Below are 13,894 nucleotides of genomic sequence, written 5' to 3'. Positions count from 1 at the left end.
TGGTAGGAACCCTGGAGATTGCGCCTAGTGCGGGAATCGTTTGTGCTTGTTGCAGGCGGGCTGCTGGTGGGGGTGTCGTGCATGTCCCGATCGTACATAGGCGCGAGTTGAGCGTGCCAGTCCCTTATGCTCCCTCGGCGTATTCCCCAACTGTCCCACGCGACACGTGCAGCATATGTAGCCGCAAAGTCGCCTTTCCCCCCCGTCAGACGATTCCACGCCTCAGCTGCCCTGCACGCCATCGACATGGCCAAAGTAGACACAAGCCACCGGCTGGCCGAGCTCCGTAAGCTCATGAAGGAGCGCAATGTCGACATTTACAGTAGGCGTCTGGTTCACGACGGGCGAACAAGCAGCTGATTTGCGGTAGTGGTCCCGTCCGAAGACAGCCACCAGAGCGAGTACATTGCCCCGTGTGACGCCCGACGAGGTCAGAACCCCGCATTCCCTGCCATGACAACCGTTGACACGTCTCAGCCTACATCAGTGGCTTCACAGGCTCCGCCGGCTATGCAGTTATTACCCACGACAAGGCTGCCCTCTCAACCGACGGCCGCTACTTCAACCAGGCGGAGAAGCAATTAGACAGCAATTGGGAGCTGTTGAAGCAGGGCATACAGGACGTACCCACCATCCAGGAGTGGACGGCAGACCAGGCCGAGGGAGGCAAAGTCGTCGGCGTAGATCCCAGCGTCGTGACTGCAGGAGATGCCCGCAAGCTGGCCGAGAAGATAAAGAAGAAGGGCGGCGAATACAAGGCCATTGACGAGAATTTAGTTGACCTGGTATGGAGCAGCGAAAGACCAGCCCGACCGAGTGAGAAGGTCATAGTGCAGCCGGAGAGATACGCCTGCAAGGGCTTCGAGGACAAGATTGATGACTTGCGCAAGGAGCTCGAAAAGAAGAAGAGCCTTGGCTTTGTCGTCTCCATGCTCGATGAGGTCGCTTGGCTGTTCAACCTCCGTGGTAGCGAGTATGGACAGTCTCTCTGTACGCAATCACAATACTAACACCGTACAGCATCCCATACAACCCAGTCTTCTTCTCCTACGCCGTCGTCACGCCCACGGCTGCTACCCTCTACGTTGACGAAAACAAACTGCCCGAAGACGTCAAGGAGCATTTGGGCAACAAAATCACCATTAGACCATACGAAGCCATCTTTGGAGATGTCACAGCACTGAGCAAAGAACTCTTCGAAGCGAGCGACAAGAACGAGACACAGAAGAAGTTTCTGACTTCTAATAGAGCATCATGGGCTCTGAACAAGGCGCTGGGCGGTGACGACAAGGTTGAAGAAACACGCAGCCCGGTTGGCGACTCAAAAGCAGTCAAGAACGAGGTCGAGCTGGAAGGAATGCGCCAATGCCACATACGCGATGGAGCTGCATTGAGCGAGTACTTTGCCTGGCTAGAAGACCAACTGATCAACAAGAAGGCGACTCTCGATGAGGTCGATGGCGCCGACAAGCTTGAGGAAATCCGCAAGAAGCACGACATGTTCATGGGTCTTTCCTTTGACACCATCTCATCGACAGGAGCAAACGCCGCTGTTATCCACTACAAGCCCGAAAAGGGCGAGTGCGCGACTATCGACCCCAAGGCTATATACCTGTGCGACTCCGGAGCCCAATACCGGGATGGTACCACAGACACCACACGTACATTACACTTCACCGAGCCTACAGAGATGGAACGCAAGGCATACACACTCGTGCTCAAGGGTAACATGGCCCTGGAGCGCGTAAAGTTCCCCAAGGGCACAACAGGCTTTGCCTTGGACGCACTAGCTCGTCAGTTCCTATGGGCTGAGGGCCTTGACTACCGTCACGGCACCGGACACGGCGTTGGCTCCTTCCTCAACGTACACGAGGGTCCTATCGGTATTGGCACAAGGGTTCAATACTCGGAGGTCTCGTTAGCTGTAGGGAATGTAGTGTCCGATGAGCCCGGATACTACGAGGACGGCAAATTTGGTATTCGCATTGAGAACATGGTCATGGTGAAGGAGGTCGAGACAAAACACAAGTTTGGCGACAAGCCCTACCTTGGCTTCGAGCACGTAACCATGACTCCACACTGCAGAAACTTGGTCGACATGAGCCTGCTTACAGAAGATGAAAAGAAATTCATCAACGAATACCACAAGGAGGTGTATGAGAAGACGAGCAAGTACTTTGAGAACGACGCGTTGACGCTAGAGTGGTTGAAGCGCGAGACGGCACCTTACTGAGTGAGTCACTGGAGTGTAGACGTCTTGTAATGCGCTTTTCGGTATAGTCAGGTCGGCCGCATTGGCATCAGCACGGCATTGGCATCTTCACGGCGTGGGAGGAACCCTGGAGCCTGGCGTTTCCAGCGTCTTACGGACCGATGTCTACAACTAAAGAATACCCTGTACCTATCTCAGCGAATATTGCGCGTACAAAAGCAGAACATGCTGCGAAGCACGGTGACCGTATACTAATGGTCTGACTAAGCGACGGCAATTCACGGCCAAAGATGCACATGACGAATTACGTGATTGGCGGTTAGCGATGGCGTGTGTCAAAGGGCGTGTAGTGGGGTCCAGATGCCGCGGACATTCCATGGCGGGGCAAAAGGCGACGGCGCATGCTCCGGAGCTGCAACGGGACAGAAGGTCCCTAGAAATGGCAAAAAATTGTCGCGATGCCGCGGATACATGTACAGGTAATACATCGCCGGTTGACTCACGCCTCACCAGCTTAGCTCCAATTTTCTCTCTTAGACTTTTGTACTTTAATACCCAATCGTGTCCTATACAATACCAGTGACCTTTTGATTACCACTAATTGACCCTGCCTGACCCTTTTCTTCCCAAACATACTTTCCCGTCGACCTACCTGCTTACTTGCTTACTCCCAATTGCAAAAAAAGTAGTACTTGGCACCTTTTTCTTCCACAATGGCGACTGAACTCCCCACGACAAACGGCCACGGCGCACAGGATGGCGAGAACAACTTCGCCGTCAAGGCTGGTCTGGCTCGCATGTTGAAGGGTGGTGTTATCATGGACGTTGTCAACGCTGAGCAAGTAAGTTGATGCTACAACAATCACATACGTGAGAGCGATTGCTAACGTATAACTACAGGCGCGGATAGCAGAGGAAGCCGGCGCCTGTGCCGTCATGGCACTCGAGCGCGTGCCTGCAGACATTCGCTCCCAGGGCGGCGTAGCACGCATGAGCGACCCCAAGATGATCAAGGAGATCATGGACACTGTAACCATTCCCGTCATGGCCAAGGCGCGAATTGGCCATTTCGTAGAGTGCCAGGTATGTTCTCTACCATACTACTCGCTTCTCCTATACCGCAAAGTATTGGGGAAAGTCTCCAAGAAACACACCACTGACAAGCCAATGTAAAATCTACAGATCCTCGAAGCCCTAGGTGTAGACTACATTGACGAATCCGAAGTCCTCACTCCCGCCGACGCCATTCACCACGTCTCCAAGCACCCCTTCCGCATCCCCTTTGTGTGCGGATGCCGCGGTCTCGGCGAAGCCCTCCGCCGTATTGCCGAAGGCGCTGCCATGATACGCACCAAAGGCGAAGCCGGTACAGGCGACGTCATCGAAGCCGTGCGCCATATGCGCACCGTAAACGCCGAAATCGCAAAGGCAAAGGGCATGTCGGACGAGGAACTGCGCGTCTACGCAAAGGACCTACAGGTCGACTACAGCCTGCTCAAGGAGACGGCCAAGCTGGGTAGACTGCCTGTTGTCAACTTTGCGGCGGGCGGCGTGGCGACGCCGGCTGATGCTGCATTGATGATGCAGTTGGGCTGTGATGGTGTGTTTGTCGGCTCTGGCATCTTCAAGTCGGGCGATGCGGCCAAGAGGGCAAAGGCTATTGTGCAGGCTGTTACCCACTTCAATGACCCCAAGGTGCTGATGGAGGTGTCGATGGATCTCGGTGAGGCCATGGTCGGCATCAACTGCGGTTCCATGGGCGAGAGCGAGAAGCTTGCGAAGCGTGGGTGGTAACGCAAGCACACACATACATATGGTCAGGTATATGTGGGCCCCGGTCTTCCTCCCTGAGAGTGAGATTACATTCTCAGCTTGTGGAAAGGGAACAAAAGTTGAATAGGAACAAGGTCAACCCTATGAATTTATAATAGATTTACGAATCTTGTGAAATGTAGACAGAATGTGATTTCGACAATCATTGCCCGGAATTACATGTACTTACATTGCCTCTGACTCGGAGCTTCCCCACTTCACCTTCTCCACAGTAACCAAATTCACATTGCCTGTGGCCGGCAATGTCCGTCTTATGCGAATGCCTAGAAGAGGGGAGCTGACGTTTTGATCAAACAGCCCGAAGCCGAGGTAAAGGGTGCATTAGGAATAAAGATGGAGAAATAGAGGAAAAGGACACATTAGGAGAAACAATAAAATAGAGAAAAAGATTGAACATGTAATGTGAAATTTCATTCAACTGCCCTTGTACGAGGTTACAATAATGGCTGAATGTAACCTATACTAAGCTAGTCCTTCATGACATCCTAACCAGCCAGAACCCATGGATCCTATGGGGCCTTCCCAGCATCATGCTCGCGGAAAAATATCAGACCGTGAACTCCGCTACGCCACAGATACCTTCCCTCAATGTGTACACATGCCTTGTTGTGATAATCGCCAAGCCTCATGCGCGACGAAAAGAGGTGAGAGCTGCTCAGTCGTCGACCGGGTCAGTCTCAGCAATCTTAGACTCTCTAACGGTCCTCGGCCCACTCGTTCTCGCGACGGATCTGCTCCTCCTCCTCAGGCGTGAAGTCGTTCTGGATATTGAAAGTCTTGCGGATTTCATCAGGGGACTTGCCCTTGATCATGTTCGCGACTGTCTTGCAGCCGACGTCGAGCAGTGCCTTGATGTCGAGGTAATTCGCGGCGAGAATGATCTCGAACAACATCTCTTGGTCAACCTGCATGAACTTCTGGTCCCACTCGTCAATGTCGGTCGACTTCTTGCGCGAGTCCGAGTCGTCGTCTTGCGTGGCGGGGGGGTCACTGCGGTGGTGTTCACACCACTCAAGCACCTTCTTCATGACCGCCTCGTTAACCTGTGACTTTGTTAGCGACTGTTCTGCAACATGGAGGCGTGAGGGAATAGATACATACGTTGGGGATGGGGATGGATTCCTCGGATTCACCACCAAGGTCCTCGAGCAAGTTCTTGATGAGAATGGAGCGCTCGGCAACGGGACGCGGGACATTCATGGTGATACCATCACTGGTAGTGATGCTAATGCTCTTTTCGCTCGAGGCTGTGGTAGTGTTGGCCATTATGACGAGCTGGTTGTGGGTAGACGTGTCGTTGAAGAAGTGGGGTAAGCTGTCGATGAGTTGAGCTGTTGAGCTAAATCGGCAGGTGCGAGCTGATAGTTGATGGTTGGGGTTGTGGTGGAATGGTGGAGGAGGGTAAAGGTTGGCAGTGTACGGTGGGAGACTATATAGGCGCAAGGGCAGCTGCTTCCACGTTTGCGATGAGTGCGGCACTGGTGAAGGAGAGAAAGGCAACTACGGTCCCTCCGCACGAACAAGAGGCGAAGCTCGGGCCAGGCCAGCCGATTTGGGCAAGGCGCAAGGCTGCAATCGACAAAGACTCTCTTTGTCACCCACTAATTAGCGCTTGTTTTCCGCTGCAGCTGCTTTCTTCAGCCAGTGCAGCTCCATTCAAAGTCCCCGCGCTTTGTCACTGCTGTGCGTGAATGCTGCAATGTGGCCCGCGTTTGTGCCTGCCAGCTGAGCGTTGAGTGTTTGCGCCATTGAAACTGGCCTGGAGAGTACCACGGAAGCGAGCGCAACATTGATGACTCGGTGCCGTGCCCCCCGCCCCGGTAGAAGTTGCCAGAATAAGTATAACAACTGAATGGATGCCTTGGGCTAATACGTTTCATACCATGGAAATGCCGCTTGCTTTTGCTTTCAATCTTGTGCATTGAATTGAACCATCTATTGACTGTAGTGACGTATTACCCCCCAGGCAGTGGGAACCATCCCATGACAGTGCTCGCCGATCAATCATTAATCTCAGTGTCTAGACATGCGCGTCTCAATGCACATGGATGCCTAAGTAGATGTTACAAACACCTGCATTGGATGCTCAACGCGAAGATTACTTAAGGTCCATTAACAAGCTGCCACGTGATCCGACCCATAAGGGGGGGGAGCATATGACCAGGCCGCCTGATGAAAGGCCGGTATACCACCTATGCTTCTTTGCACCATGTAGTTTGAATATGCCTAGTGCACTACCCACCATTCGCTGTGGTTTCTAATCCGTACCCCCTGTCCGCGTGCGACTGTTCTCTGACGTAGGTTAGCACTAAGACAATTTGCTGGCCTCAATTCTCGTGCAAACAAAAACACTGGCGACAGACATGCGCCTGCGCGACCCCGCTATCGCATACCACGGTGCACCTCGACTACTCGCATCATGTCAACGAGAGTCTATTTTCTACTAATTCTGGTGCGCGTCTATTTTGCCCTGGCGCCTAGCTACCTCCACCCGGACGAGAACTTTCAGGGCCCAGAGGTCATTGCTGGTACGTTGATGACACTGACTGTGCGCATTCGTGTGCCTTTCGCGACTGACAAACTGCCAGGACGCGTCTTCTCCTACCCTGTCCACGAAACTTGGGAATTCACTTCCGATCACCCCATTCGCAGCACCTTTCCACTATGGCTCGCATACGGCTGGCCCATGTACATCTTGCGTTGGCTATGGGAGGGGAACGGACATGATGTATCGCCCTCGCTTGTATATTGGACTTTGCGCATACTCATGCTCGCCCTGAGCGTCGTACTCGAAGACTGGGCTATACACGAGCTGGTCGCTTCACCCCGCGCGCGACGCGTTGCAGTGGTACTTGTCGCATCCTCATATGTAACCTGGACCTTCCAGACGCACACGTTCTCCAACAGTCTCGAGACGCTGCTGGTGACGTGGAGCCTAGTGTTGATCCAGAGGATTACAGAAGATAAGGCAAGTCTTCGGTCCGTAGCTCTTCTAGGACATGCAGCTAACGCAAGTTGCAGAAATGCTCAGGCATCCTCGCCTCGTCCCTCTTAGGCTTCATGGCCGTTGTAGGCGTCTTCAATCGCATCACTTTTCCTGCCTTCTTGATTGTTCCTGCGACAACTTTACTGCCACATTTCCGACGGAAGTCAGTTACCTTTGTTGCCAACTGATCGACCATCACTGACTCTTGCAGACCCTTTTCTCTGGTCTTCCTCGCTGCAGTCGCTCTCTTTACAGCCTTCCTTGCCATTTGCGTGGACACGGCGTTTTATACCCCTGGCGAATTCGCTTTCTCCAAAGTCTTTACAGCCGCCGTCATTACACCCTTCAACAATTTCATCTACAATTCCGACTCCGCAAACCTTGCCCAGCATGGCATTCATCCACGTTATCAGCACTTCCTGGTCAACCTTCCTCAACTTCTCGGGCCGGCCGCTCCGCTCTTATTCTTCTTACGCAGGGCACATGTTACCATGAATCTCGTCTCGGCTTTATCTGGCATTGCTTTACTCAGTATCTTCCCGCACCAGGAGGCTAGATTCCTGTTACCCGCGGTACCGCTAATACTATCTTCGATACGTCTACCAAGCCCTCGATTCAAGACGCCATGGATCGTCTCCTGGATCATTTTCAATCTCGCTCTGGGCATGTTAATGGGCCTCTATCATCAAGGCGGCATTGTCCCCGTCCAGATGCACATTGCCAAGACGAACGAAACAGTCACTCACGCCTTCTGGTGGAAGACATATAGCCCGCCAATCTGGCTGTTGAACGGCAAGAACGAAGAGCTCACAACCGTCGACTTGATGGGCCGCCCAGGCGATCAAATGCTCGAGCAGGTCAAAAAAGTATTACCCCCATGTCGAACCCGAAAACCGCCACATGTCAAAGATCGAGGTGCTATCTACCTTGTAGCACCACGGTCAGCATACTTTTTAAAACCATACCAGGATCCAAGTCGGAAAGAGGACATCTCCCTGGAAGAGGTCTGGAGCTATCGACAGCATCTAAATCTCGATGACATGGACTTTGCCGACGATGGCGTTGGAAACACTATTAGTCGGGTAGTGGGCGATCGAGGGTTGGTGGTTTGGCGAGCCACTCGCAACTGCTGGGCCGCTGGGCCACTGATGAATAACTGAATGGGCAATACAAAGGAAGCAGAAGTCAGGGGCAGTTAGCAGCGCAGCGAGCTGAGATCTGGTATATTCTTCTTCTTCTTTATCTTGCTTCTTACTCCCCTCTCTCTCCAACTCTTCTGCACAGATACCCATGTTTTGTAGATAAATAACATTTCTTAATTCCGAATATAAACAGAAATACAAGATCGAACAGGAAATTTTGATGATACACGTTAATATCATATCAATTCTAATATTTTGGTAGGAGATATACATCTATAACACAAGTCACCATTGTCCACCCAAAAAACGTTCATCTACAAAGCACCCCCCAAGCACACGAACAGCCCACATAGCCAACCTCACATCAAGTCCAACTTTCCGCTCCGGTGTCTCAAAAACCTTCTCATCAACAGCCCGTGCATATTTCCCCAACCACTCCACCTCTTGTGCCAACCGTCTCCTCAGGCCAGGGTCTGTGGTAGCAATGACGACGTTGGCTTCTAGATCGAGTCGGTACGCGCGTTTTGTGTAATTCGAGGAGCCGATGACTGCCAAACTGGGGTCTTGAGATGCCTTCTCCCCAGGAGCCGAGGACGGTGGCGGTGGTGTTGTTGAAGAGGAGGAGGAAGCGGACGAGGGAAAAGTAACCCAAAGCCCCTTTGCATGATATGTCCACCCATCCTTCTCGCCCACCATACCCTTCTTCCACTCCTTCAGCACCACGTTCTCGCTCAAGCCCTCATACTTGACTCTTCGCAGGAATGATTTGGCGAGGTGTGTGTATGCGGCTGGTAACATGCCGCTGACGCCTTTGCTGCCGTAGAAGCCATTTGCATGCGGGTGGGCGGTGAGCACGGTGCCGGTGGCGGGGGCGAGTGGATAGGAGTAGGCGACGGAAGGAAGGCGTCATGTTGAAGTAGCCGGCGGTGAAGGTCCAGGAGGAATTTTGGAAGGGAGGTGTGGTTAGGTGGGTTAGGATGCTTGTAAGAGCGGGGAGTTCAGTTGAGGTGGGGATGAGGGGGACGAGGGAGAGAATGGGGTAGATTGCTGTTGTTGATGGTGATGGTGATGGTGAGGATGGGGTCGTGGGGGAGTTTGCAGGTGTCAGGAGAGGAGCGAGATGTTTTGCTGCAGCATCTTTGTATTTTGATGGTGAATCGAGGGGAGAGGGCGCGACATTTGATTTTGGCCAGTCCATCATGTAGCCTCCGCTGCCTTCTTTGTTGCTTGGCTGCACGTCGAAACTGAGCTTCGCGACGCCATCGTGAATTTTAGCAAAGTAGTCGGTTAGTTCCTTCGACCGGAATAAATGGTATCGATCTTGTCTATTCGTAAAGTAATCTTCGCTTAGGTTCGCCCCGCTCATGATGATCTCATCGTCGACACCATAGAGCTTCATGTGCTGCAGACCCCAGCCTTCGTTGATGCGCTTGGGGATATACGACTTGCGCAGACCCGTTAGATTGGGCGTGTGGTACAAGCGTACTTCTACACGACCTGGACCGAATTCCGAGATCAAAGGGCTCATGAGGGATGCGCTGCAGGGGTCCGGTGTTTCCCGTGTTCCTCGTAAGGCGTCTGTAAGGAAAGACACGTGCAAGTTGGGGTTATCATGGAGAGCAGTACGGATTGTGGAGATTAGCTCGTGCTCGGTTTTGCCGATGTAGAGGGTGCTAAGGTAAATTCGGTATTTGGCTTTTGAGATTTTGGACTGAAATCTGTTAGTACTGTTTCTTGTAACTTTTATTGACGCTCACATTAAGGTGAAGATGTTGATGGGGTTCAGGGGTTGGGCCGGGTACAGGGCTTCCGCCTGACAAGAAAACTCATGGATGGCATCCATCCCGGAGAGGCGGTGTATGAAATATGATGATTGAAGTAAAGGAAATGAGATGATGATTTGTAGAGAGTAAGAAGAATCGAGGGAAACATCCGGAAGTAAAGGAATATTGTATGAGTTTGGAGCGAAAAGAGGACTGTAAAGAAAGAACCTACCTTTAACGTCTCATAAAACTCAGCCGGCGTCTGGATAATCTCAATTTGCTCAGGCCTCATCTCAAATCTCGGCGCAATCCTATCCAGATCCGACGTTATCGTCGCCAGCATAGACGCCTGACTCTGAGGCGTTGAAGCAGCCATGGTTGAATTCGCAGTCGAGTATCTTCTCAACGAGCGGCTTGAGATATGGATGGCGAACCTCCTTCCCGCAATCTTAGGGGCTTGCGTTCTCAACAAACCTCGTATTATCATGACGTGTAGACTGGTCTGTGAGCGCGATAGACTTGCACAGTGCGGTGGTCCGAAAGTTTTCAATGTTGATGCACCCGACACACATCTTCAGGCGACAAGGATAGACAGCGCACTAGCACAGCATAAGGGAAAGCGTGATATTATGTCTTGGCAGCCGTCAATCGCGCGTTCCCCAGCGACACACAACCTCCGAAGTAAGCAAGCACGCCGGTCGCAAGAACAAACAATCATCGCCACAATGTCGACACTCATGAGAACTCTGCGCAACCTGCGCCGCATCGGTATCAAAGTGAGTTGCCGCAGTTACAGCTAGAGAATTAGATGGCCCCGCAGTGCTAACCAGCTTTCCCCAGGAATATGCCCACCAAATGGCGGTACGTTCACCCAATTCCTTCACCGCGTATCGCAGAGAAACTGATCCGAGTCGCCCGCACGTTTAGAACATCGGTATGCTGGAATTGATGCGATAGAGAGGGGGCAAGTGGGCTCACGAGATACAGGTGATACCAAAGCCGGAACTCTGATCGGTATGGACAAGTACGGCAACAAGTACTTTGAAAACCTAGAGGAGGAGCTTCCCCGTAAGAGAGCATCTACCGGGTCGTAAAAAGACCGTCCAGCGTGCGCGAATCTGACAGACGGTAGTGCGAACCCGCTGGGTTGACTACAAGGACCATGAGTTCGACCCGTAGGTTGTTCCTTGGGGCTGGGAGAAAAGAATTCCTTGCTGACGGGTTGATTTGCAGCTCCCAGATTGAACCTGGATGGTACGCTACCTCCCCTGAATCGGACAGATTGGGACATGCACGATCTGACTATTCATTTCCAGGCACGCTTGGATGTCATACATGGTGGACAAGTCGCCCGCCGCGGACAAGCTTCTGCAGCGCCAGGTGCGCGTTTGGGAGCCAAAGGAACACAGGCCGACGCTCACGTGGAGCCGTTCCGGATACAAGCCCTACAACACGTATGCGCAAAGAACCCTATTGAACTCATGTGAAGTTTGTAACAGTACGTATTCTAACTACAGAACAGCGTCAAGAGCAAGTATTCGGCATGGACACCAGTGGCAAAAGCTAGACAATGAAAAGAATGTCTTTGTTCTAAAGAATTATGTGTAAATATCAGAGTAGAGAATCGAATGGTGTCCCAGTTTGCTCGGCTGTGTGTTACTTCATCCCACGTTTCATCTTGAACCTCCCTTCTGCCTACTCTAGAGCGACTTGAGCAGCGCTGGGAGGACAACCTCCAAGTTGAAGCGCCAGATATTGCTGCTGTCCTCGGCCCTGAATGCAGCACCGGTCCAGAAGCAGCTGTCCTGTCCCTGAAGGTCATACATTTTCCTGTAGATGCCCGCCTGAATGTCTTCCGGCTTGGCCTGGATCGCGTAAGGAGGGTGTGCGGTATAGTAAAAGAAATCAGGCTGCGTCTGGTTGGCTGTCTGCGGGTTGGCGGCCTGGAGCTTCTTGATGCTGGCGATCATCTGGCTCTTGACATAGTCGTCAGAGACGGCGTAGGCAGACCTACTGGCAGACGTGCCGTAAAAAGCGGTAAAAGTGCCGGGGATGGGGTTGGCGCTGATCGTAAAGGTAGTAGGGAGATCAGGGATACCGTAAGGCTTCTCAGGTGAGACGTTGGCGTAACTCTGGCCAGCCGGGAGACCGGTATTGTTGAGGATGGCCGCGTAGTAACCGGTAGCGATGAGCTTGTTGAAGATGTCCTTCTCATTCTGGCGGAGATCGAAGGCCTGGAGAGCCTCGACACGCGGAGGGACGGCCATGAGGAGCTTCTTGGCGCAGATGTACTTGATACCGTTGGGGGTCTGGACAACAAGCTGGACACCATGCTTTTGGCGCCTGGTGTGAACGACCTTTGAGCTGAGAAGCAAACTCTTCTTAGCAGCCAACTCTGCGCCAGCCTTGTCCGTAAGCTCGCTGTTGTCATTCTTTGCGCTGGTGAGGAAGCTACCGCCGGCAATGGTCTGGAGAAGGCTCAGACCGACTATACGAGTAACCTGAATGACTGGGGTGTTGAGGAAATCGCCGTTGTTCGAAACAAGTCCAGCTAGGGTGTTGGCAATTGGCTCGAGGCCAAGTTTCGGGATCAACTGACCCATGGGCATGAGTAGCTCAGGAGCGACGGGCTCCTTAACGAACAGTCCCCTGTCAAGCTCCGGGTACTGGGCCAGAAAAGCAGCTAATTTCTGGAATGCCTGAGCCTGAGCCTGTTGAGAAGGCTGTTGGATGGCTCCGGCGGGAATGAGCTGGCCGGTCCTGAGGTCCACGGGCCTGCTGCTGGGACCAAGGTCGTTGAGGGAAATGTTCCTCAACGGGACGTTGAAACGGCCGAAAAATTGCTTCACTTGTGGCTCGTTGTGGAGGATAACTACACCAGCCTCGGCACTGCGGCCGCTGATGGGGTCTCTGGCGGTCTCAAAGTGTCCACCCACGCGTGACTTCATTTCGATGACCATGACGGTTTTGTTGTGGTCTATCAGGTTGATAGCAGCGTGGAGACCAGCGGAGCCGGCTCCAACGACAACGACATCCCTTTGAATGATCTGGCTGGGATCGATCTTGCTAAAGTCATACTGGGATGGAGCTGATAGGGCGCTAGAAACAAGGGATGCAAGAAGCACAACGGTAGAGAGTGGAGAAGGCATGGTGTAGGTAGTGAACGAAAGTATTGCCGTACATCTGCTAACACGACCATCCTCTCGTTTTTATATTGTGCCAGTGCCATGTTCTCGTCCTTGCTGATAGCTGTTGGATCCGCCGTGATGATGCCGACTGATGCGCCGCACATTTGCCTTTATCAGAGGGCCTTCAACCCACCCCAAACCGCTGTAATGACGCTCGGCGCCTGAAAATTACTCCAAACATATGCCAAACGTAAGCCACCAGTGCCAACACGCCCCAGAACATCCCCCAGACTCGGGCCGTTGCAAAGGGGTGATCCATACACTACGGAAAATCTGAAGAAGATCACATTAAAACACGCGTGGGATACGAGATGCTGACATGTTGGTGCCGCGGGTATTCAGAGACATGCTGCCGTTTACCAGAACATGCACACATTTTGGTGGGTTTGGTTTAGCCGCGCACCACAAATGGGGTGAGTTAAACAAGGCGGTTGTACTACGTTTTGTCACGATGTCACTAGGCGTGTATCCGCACCATCCATAACCGCGGCAACTTCGTGCAAAGCTTGTTAACTGACTCAGGCTGTCGTTTATGAAGTTTGCCGTCATGTCAGGCGGGCGGAGGGGCGCAGCATTCGATGTGCATAGCTTATTACGGGCGCTCTTCGCTTGGAATTCACAGTAATGCCGCTAGCGTATGTCAGACGTCCCCACAGCTTCAATGGGGGCGGTGCGGACCATATGGCGTATATGGCGTTGGATCGATCGTCGAATGTAAAGACGAGTGTCAGGGCATGCAGGTTGTGCATGCAGATTGTGTGCGGCGGCGG

General features: G+C 52.6%; 7 protein-coding genes across 7 annotated transcripts; 4 read left to right on the top strand and 3 right to left on the bottom strand.

Annotated features, from left to right (window-relative positions):
* Positions 1–246: 246 nt before the first annotated feature.
* On the top strand, positions 247–2,233 carry PtrM4_014640 (PepP, Xaa-Pro aminopeptidase; the record flags this gene model as incomplete). The annotated part of the gene is made up of 4 exons (XM_066103150.1): positions 247–322; positions 371–430; positions 478–973; positions 1,021–2,233. 4 exons carry the CDS (start codon positions 247–249, stop codon positions 2,231–2,233), a joined length of 1,845 nt encoding a protein of 614 aa, XP_065965352.1.
* A 692-nt stretch (positions 2,234–2,925) lies between these two features.
* On the top strand, positions 2,926–4,006 carry PtrM4_014630 (SNZ1, Pyridoxine biosynthesis enzyme; the record flags this gene model as incomplete). The annotated part of the gene is made up of 3 exons (XM_001931381.1): positions 2,926–3,054; positions 3,113–3,295; positions 3,395–4,006. The coding sequence occupies 3 exons, from the start codon at positions 2,926–2,928 to the stop codon at positions 4,004–4,006; spliced, it is 924 nt and encodes a 307-aa protein (XP_001931416.1).
* A 734-nt stretch (positions 4,007–4,740) lies between these two features.
* Positions 4,741–5,311, bottom strand: PtrM4_014620 (SKP1, SCF ubiquitin ligase, SKP1 component; the record flags this gene model as incomplete). Its single annotated transcript, XM_001931380.2, has 2 exons — positions 4,741–5,088; positions 5,147–5,311. The coding sequence occupies 2 exons, from the start codon at positions 5,309–5,311 to the stop codon at positions 4,741–4,743; spliced, it is 513 nt and encodes a 170-aa protein (XP_001931415.1).
* Positions 5,312–6,464: 1,153 nt separating this feature from the next.
* On the top strand, positions 6,465–8,191 carry PtrM4_014610 (GPI mannosyltransferase 4; the record flags this gene model as incomplete). The annotated part of the gene is made up of 4 exons (XM_066103149.1): positions 6,465–6,573; positions 6,634–7,028; positions 7,067–7,194; positions 7,243–8,191. 4 exons carry the CDS (start codon positions 6,465–6,467, stop codon positions 8,189–8,191), a joined length of 1,581 nt encoding a protein of 526 aa, XP_065965351.1.
* A 721-nt stretch (positions 8,192–8,912) lies between these two features.
* On the bottom strand, positions 8,913–10,312 carry PtrM4_014600 (CDP-diacylglycerol-glycerol-3-phosphate 3-phosphatidyltransferase; the record flags this gene model as incomplete). Its single annotated transcript, XM_001931378.2, has 2 exons — positions 8,913–9,884; positions 10,169–10,312. 2 exons carry the CDS (start codon positions 10,310–10,312, stop codon positions 8,913–8,915), a joined length of 1,116 nt encoding a protein of 371 aa, XP_001931413.2.
* Positions 10,313–10,661: 349 nt separating this feature from the next.
* On the top strand, positions 10,662–11,510 carry PtrM4_014590 (NADH-ubiquinone oxidoreductase subunit; the record flags this gene model as incomplete). The annotated part of the gene is made up of 8 exons (XM_066103148.1): positions 10,662–10,712; positions 10,777–10,797; positions 10,864–10,870; positions 10,924–11,004; positions 11,069–11,111; positions 11,170–11,190; positions 11,253–11,390; positions 11,459–11,510. The coding sequence occupies 8 exons, from the start codon at positions 10,662–10,664 to the stop codon at positions 11,508–11,510; spliced, it is 414 nt and encodes a 137-aa protein (XP_065965350.1).
* Positions 11,511–11,636: 126 nt separating this feature from the next.
* On the bottom strand, positions 11,637–13,085 carry PtrM4_014580 (Monoamine oxidase; the record flags this gene model as incomplete). The annotated part of the gene is made up of 1 exon (XM_001931376.1): positions 11,637–13,085. The coding sequence occupies one exon, from the start codon at positions 13,083–13,085 to the stop codon at positions 11,637–11,639; it is 1,449 nt and encodes a 482-aa protein (XP_001931411.1).
* Positions 13,086–13,894: the final 809 nt, after the last annotated feature.

This window comes from Pyrenophora tritici-repentis, chromosome 1 (assembly GCF_003171515.1).
Source record: "Pyrenophora tritici-repentis strain M4 chromosome 1, whole genome shotgun sequence".
NCBI classification, from domain to species: Eukaryota; Fungi; Ascomycota; class Dothideomycetes; order Pleosporales; family Pleosporaceae; genus Pyrenophora; species Pyrenophora tritici-repentis.
Note: the sequence above shows the minus strand (reverse complement) of the source record. Positions and strands in the feature narration are given on the sequence as shown.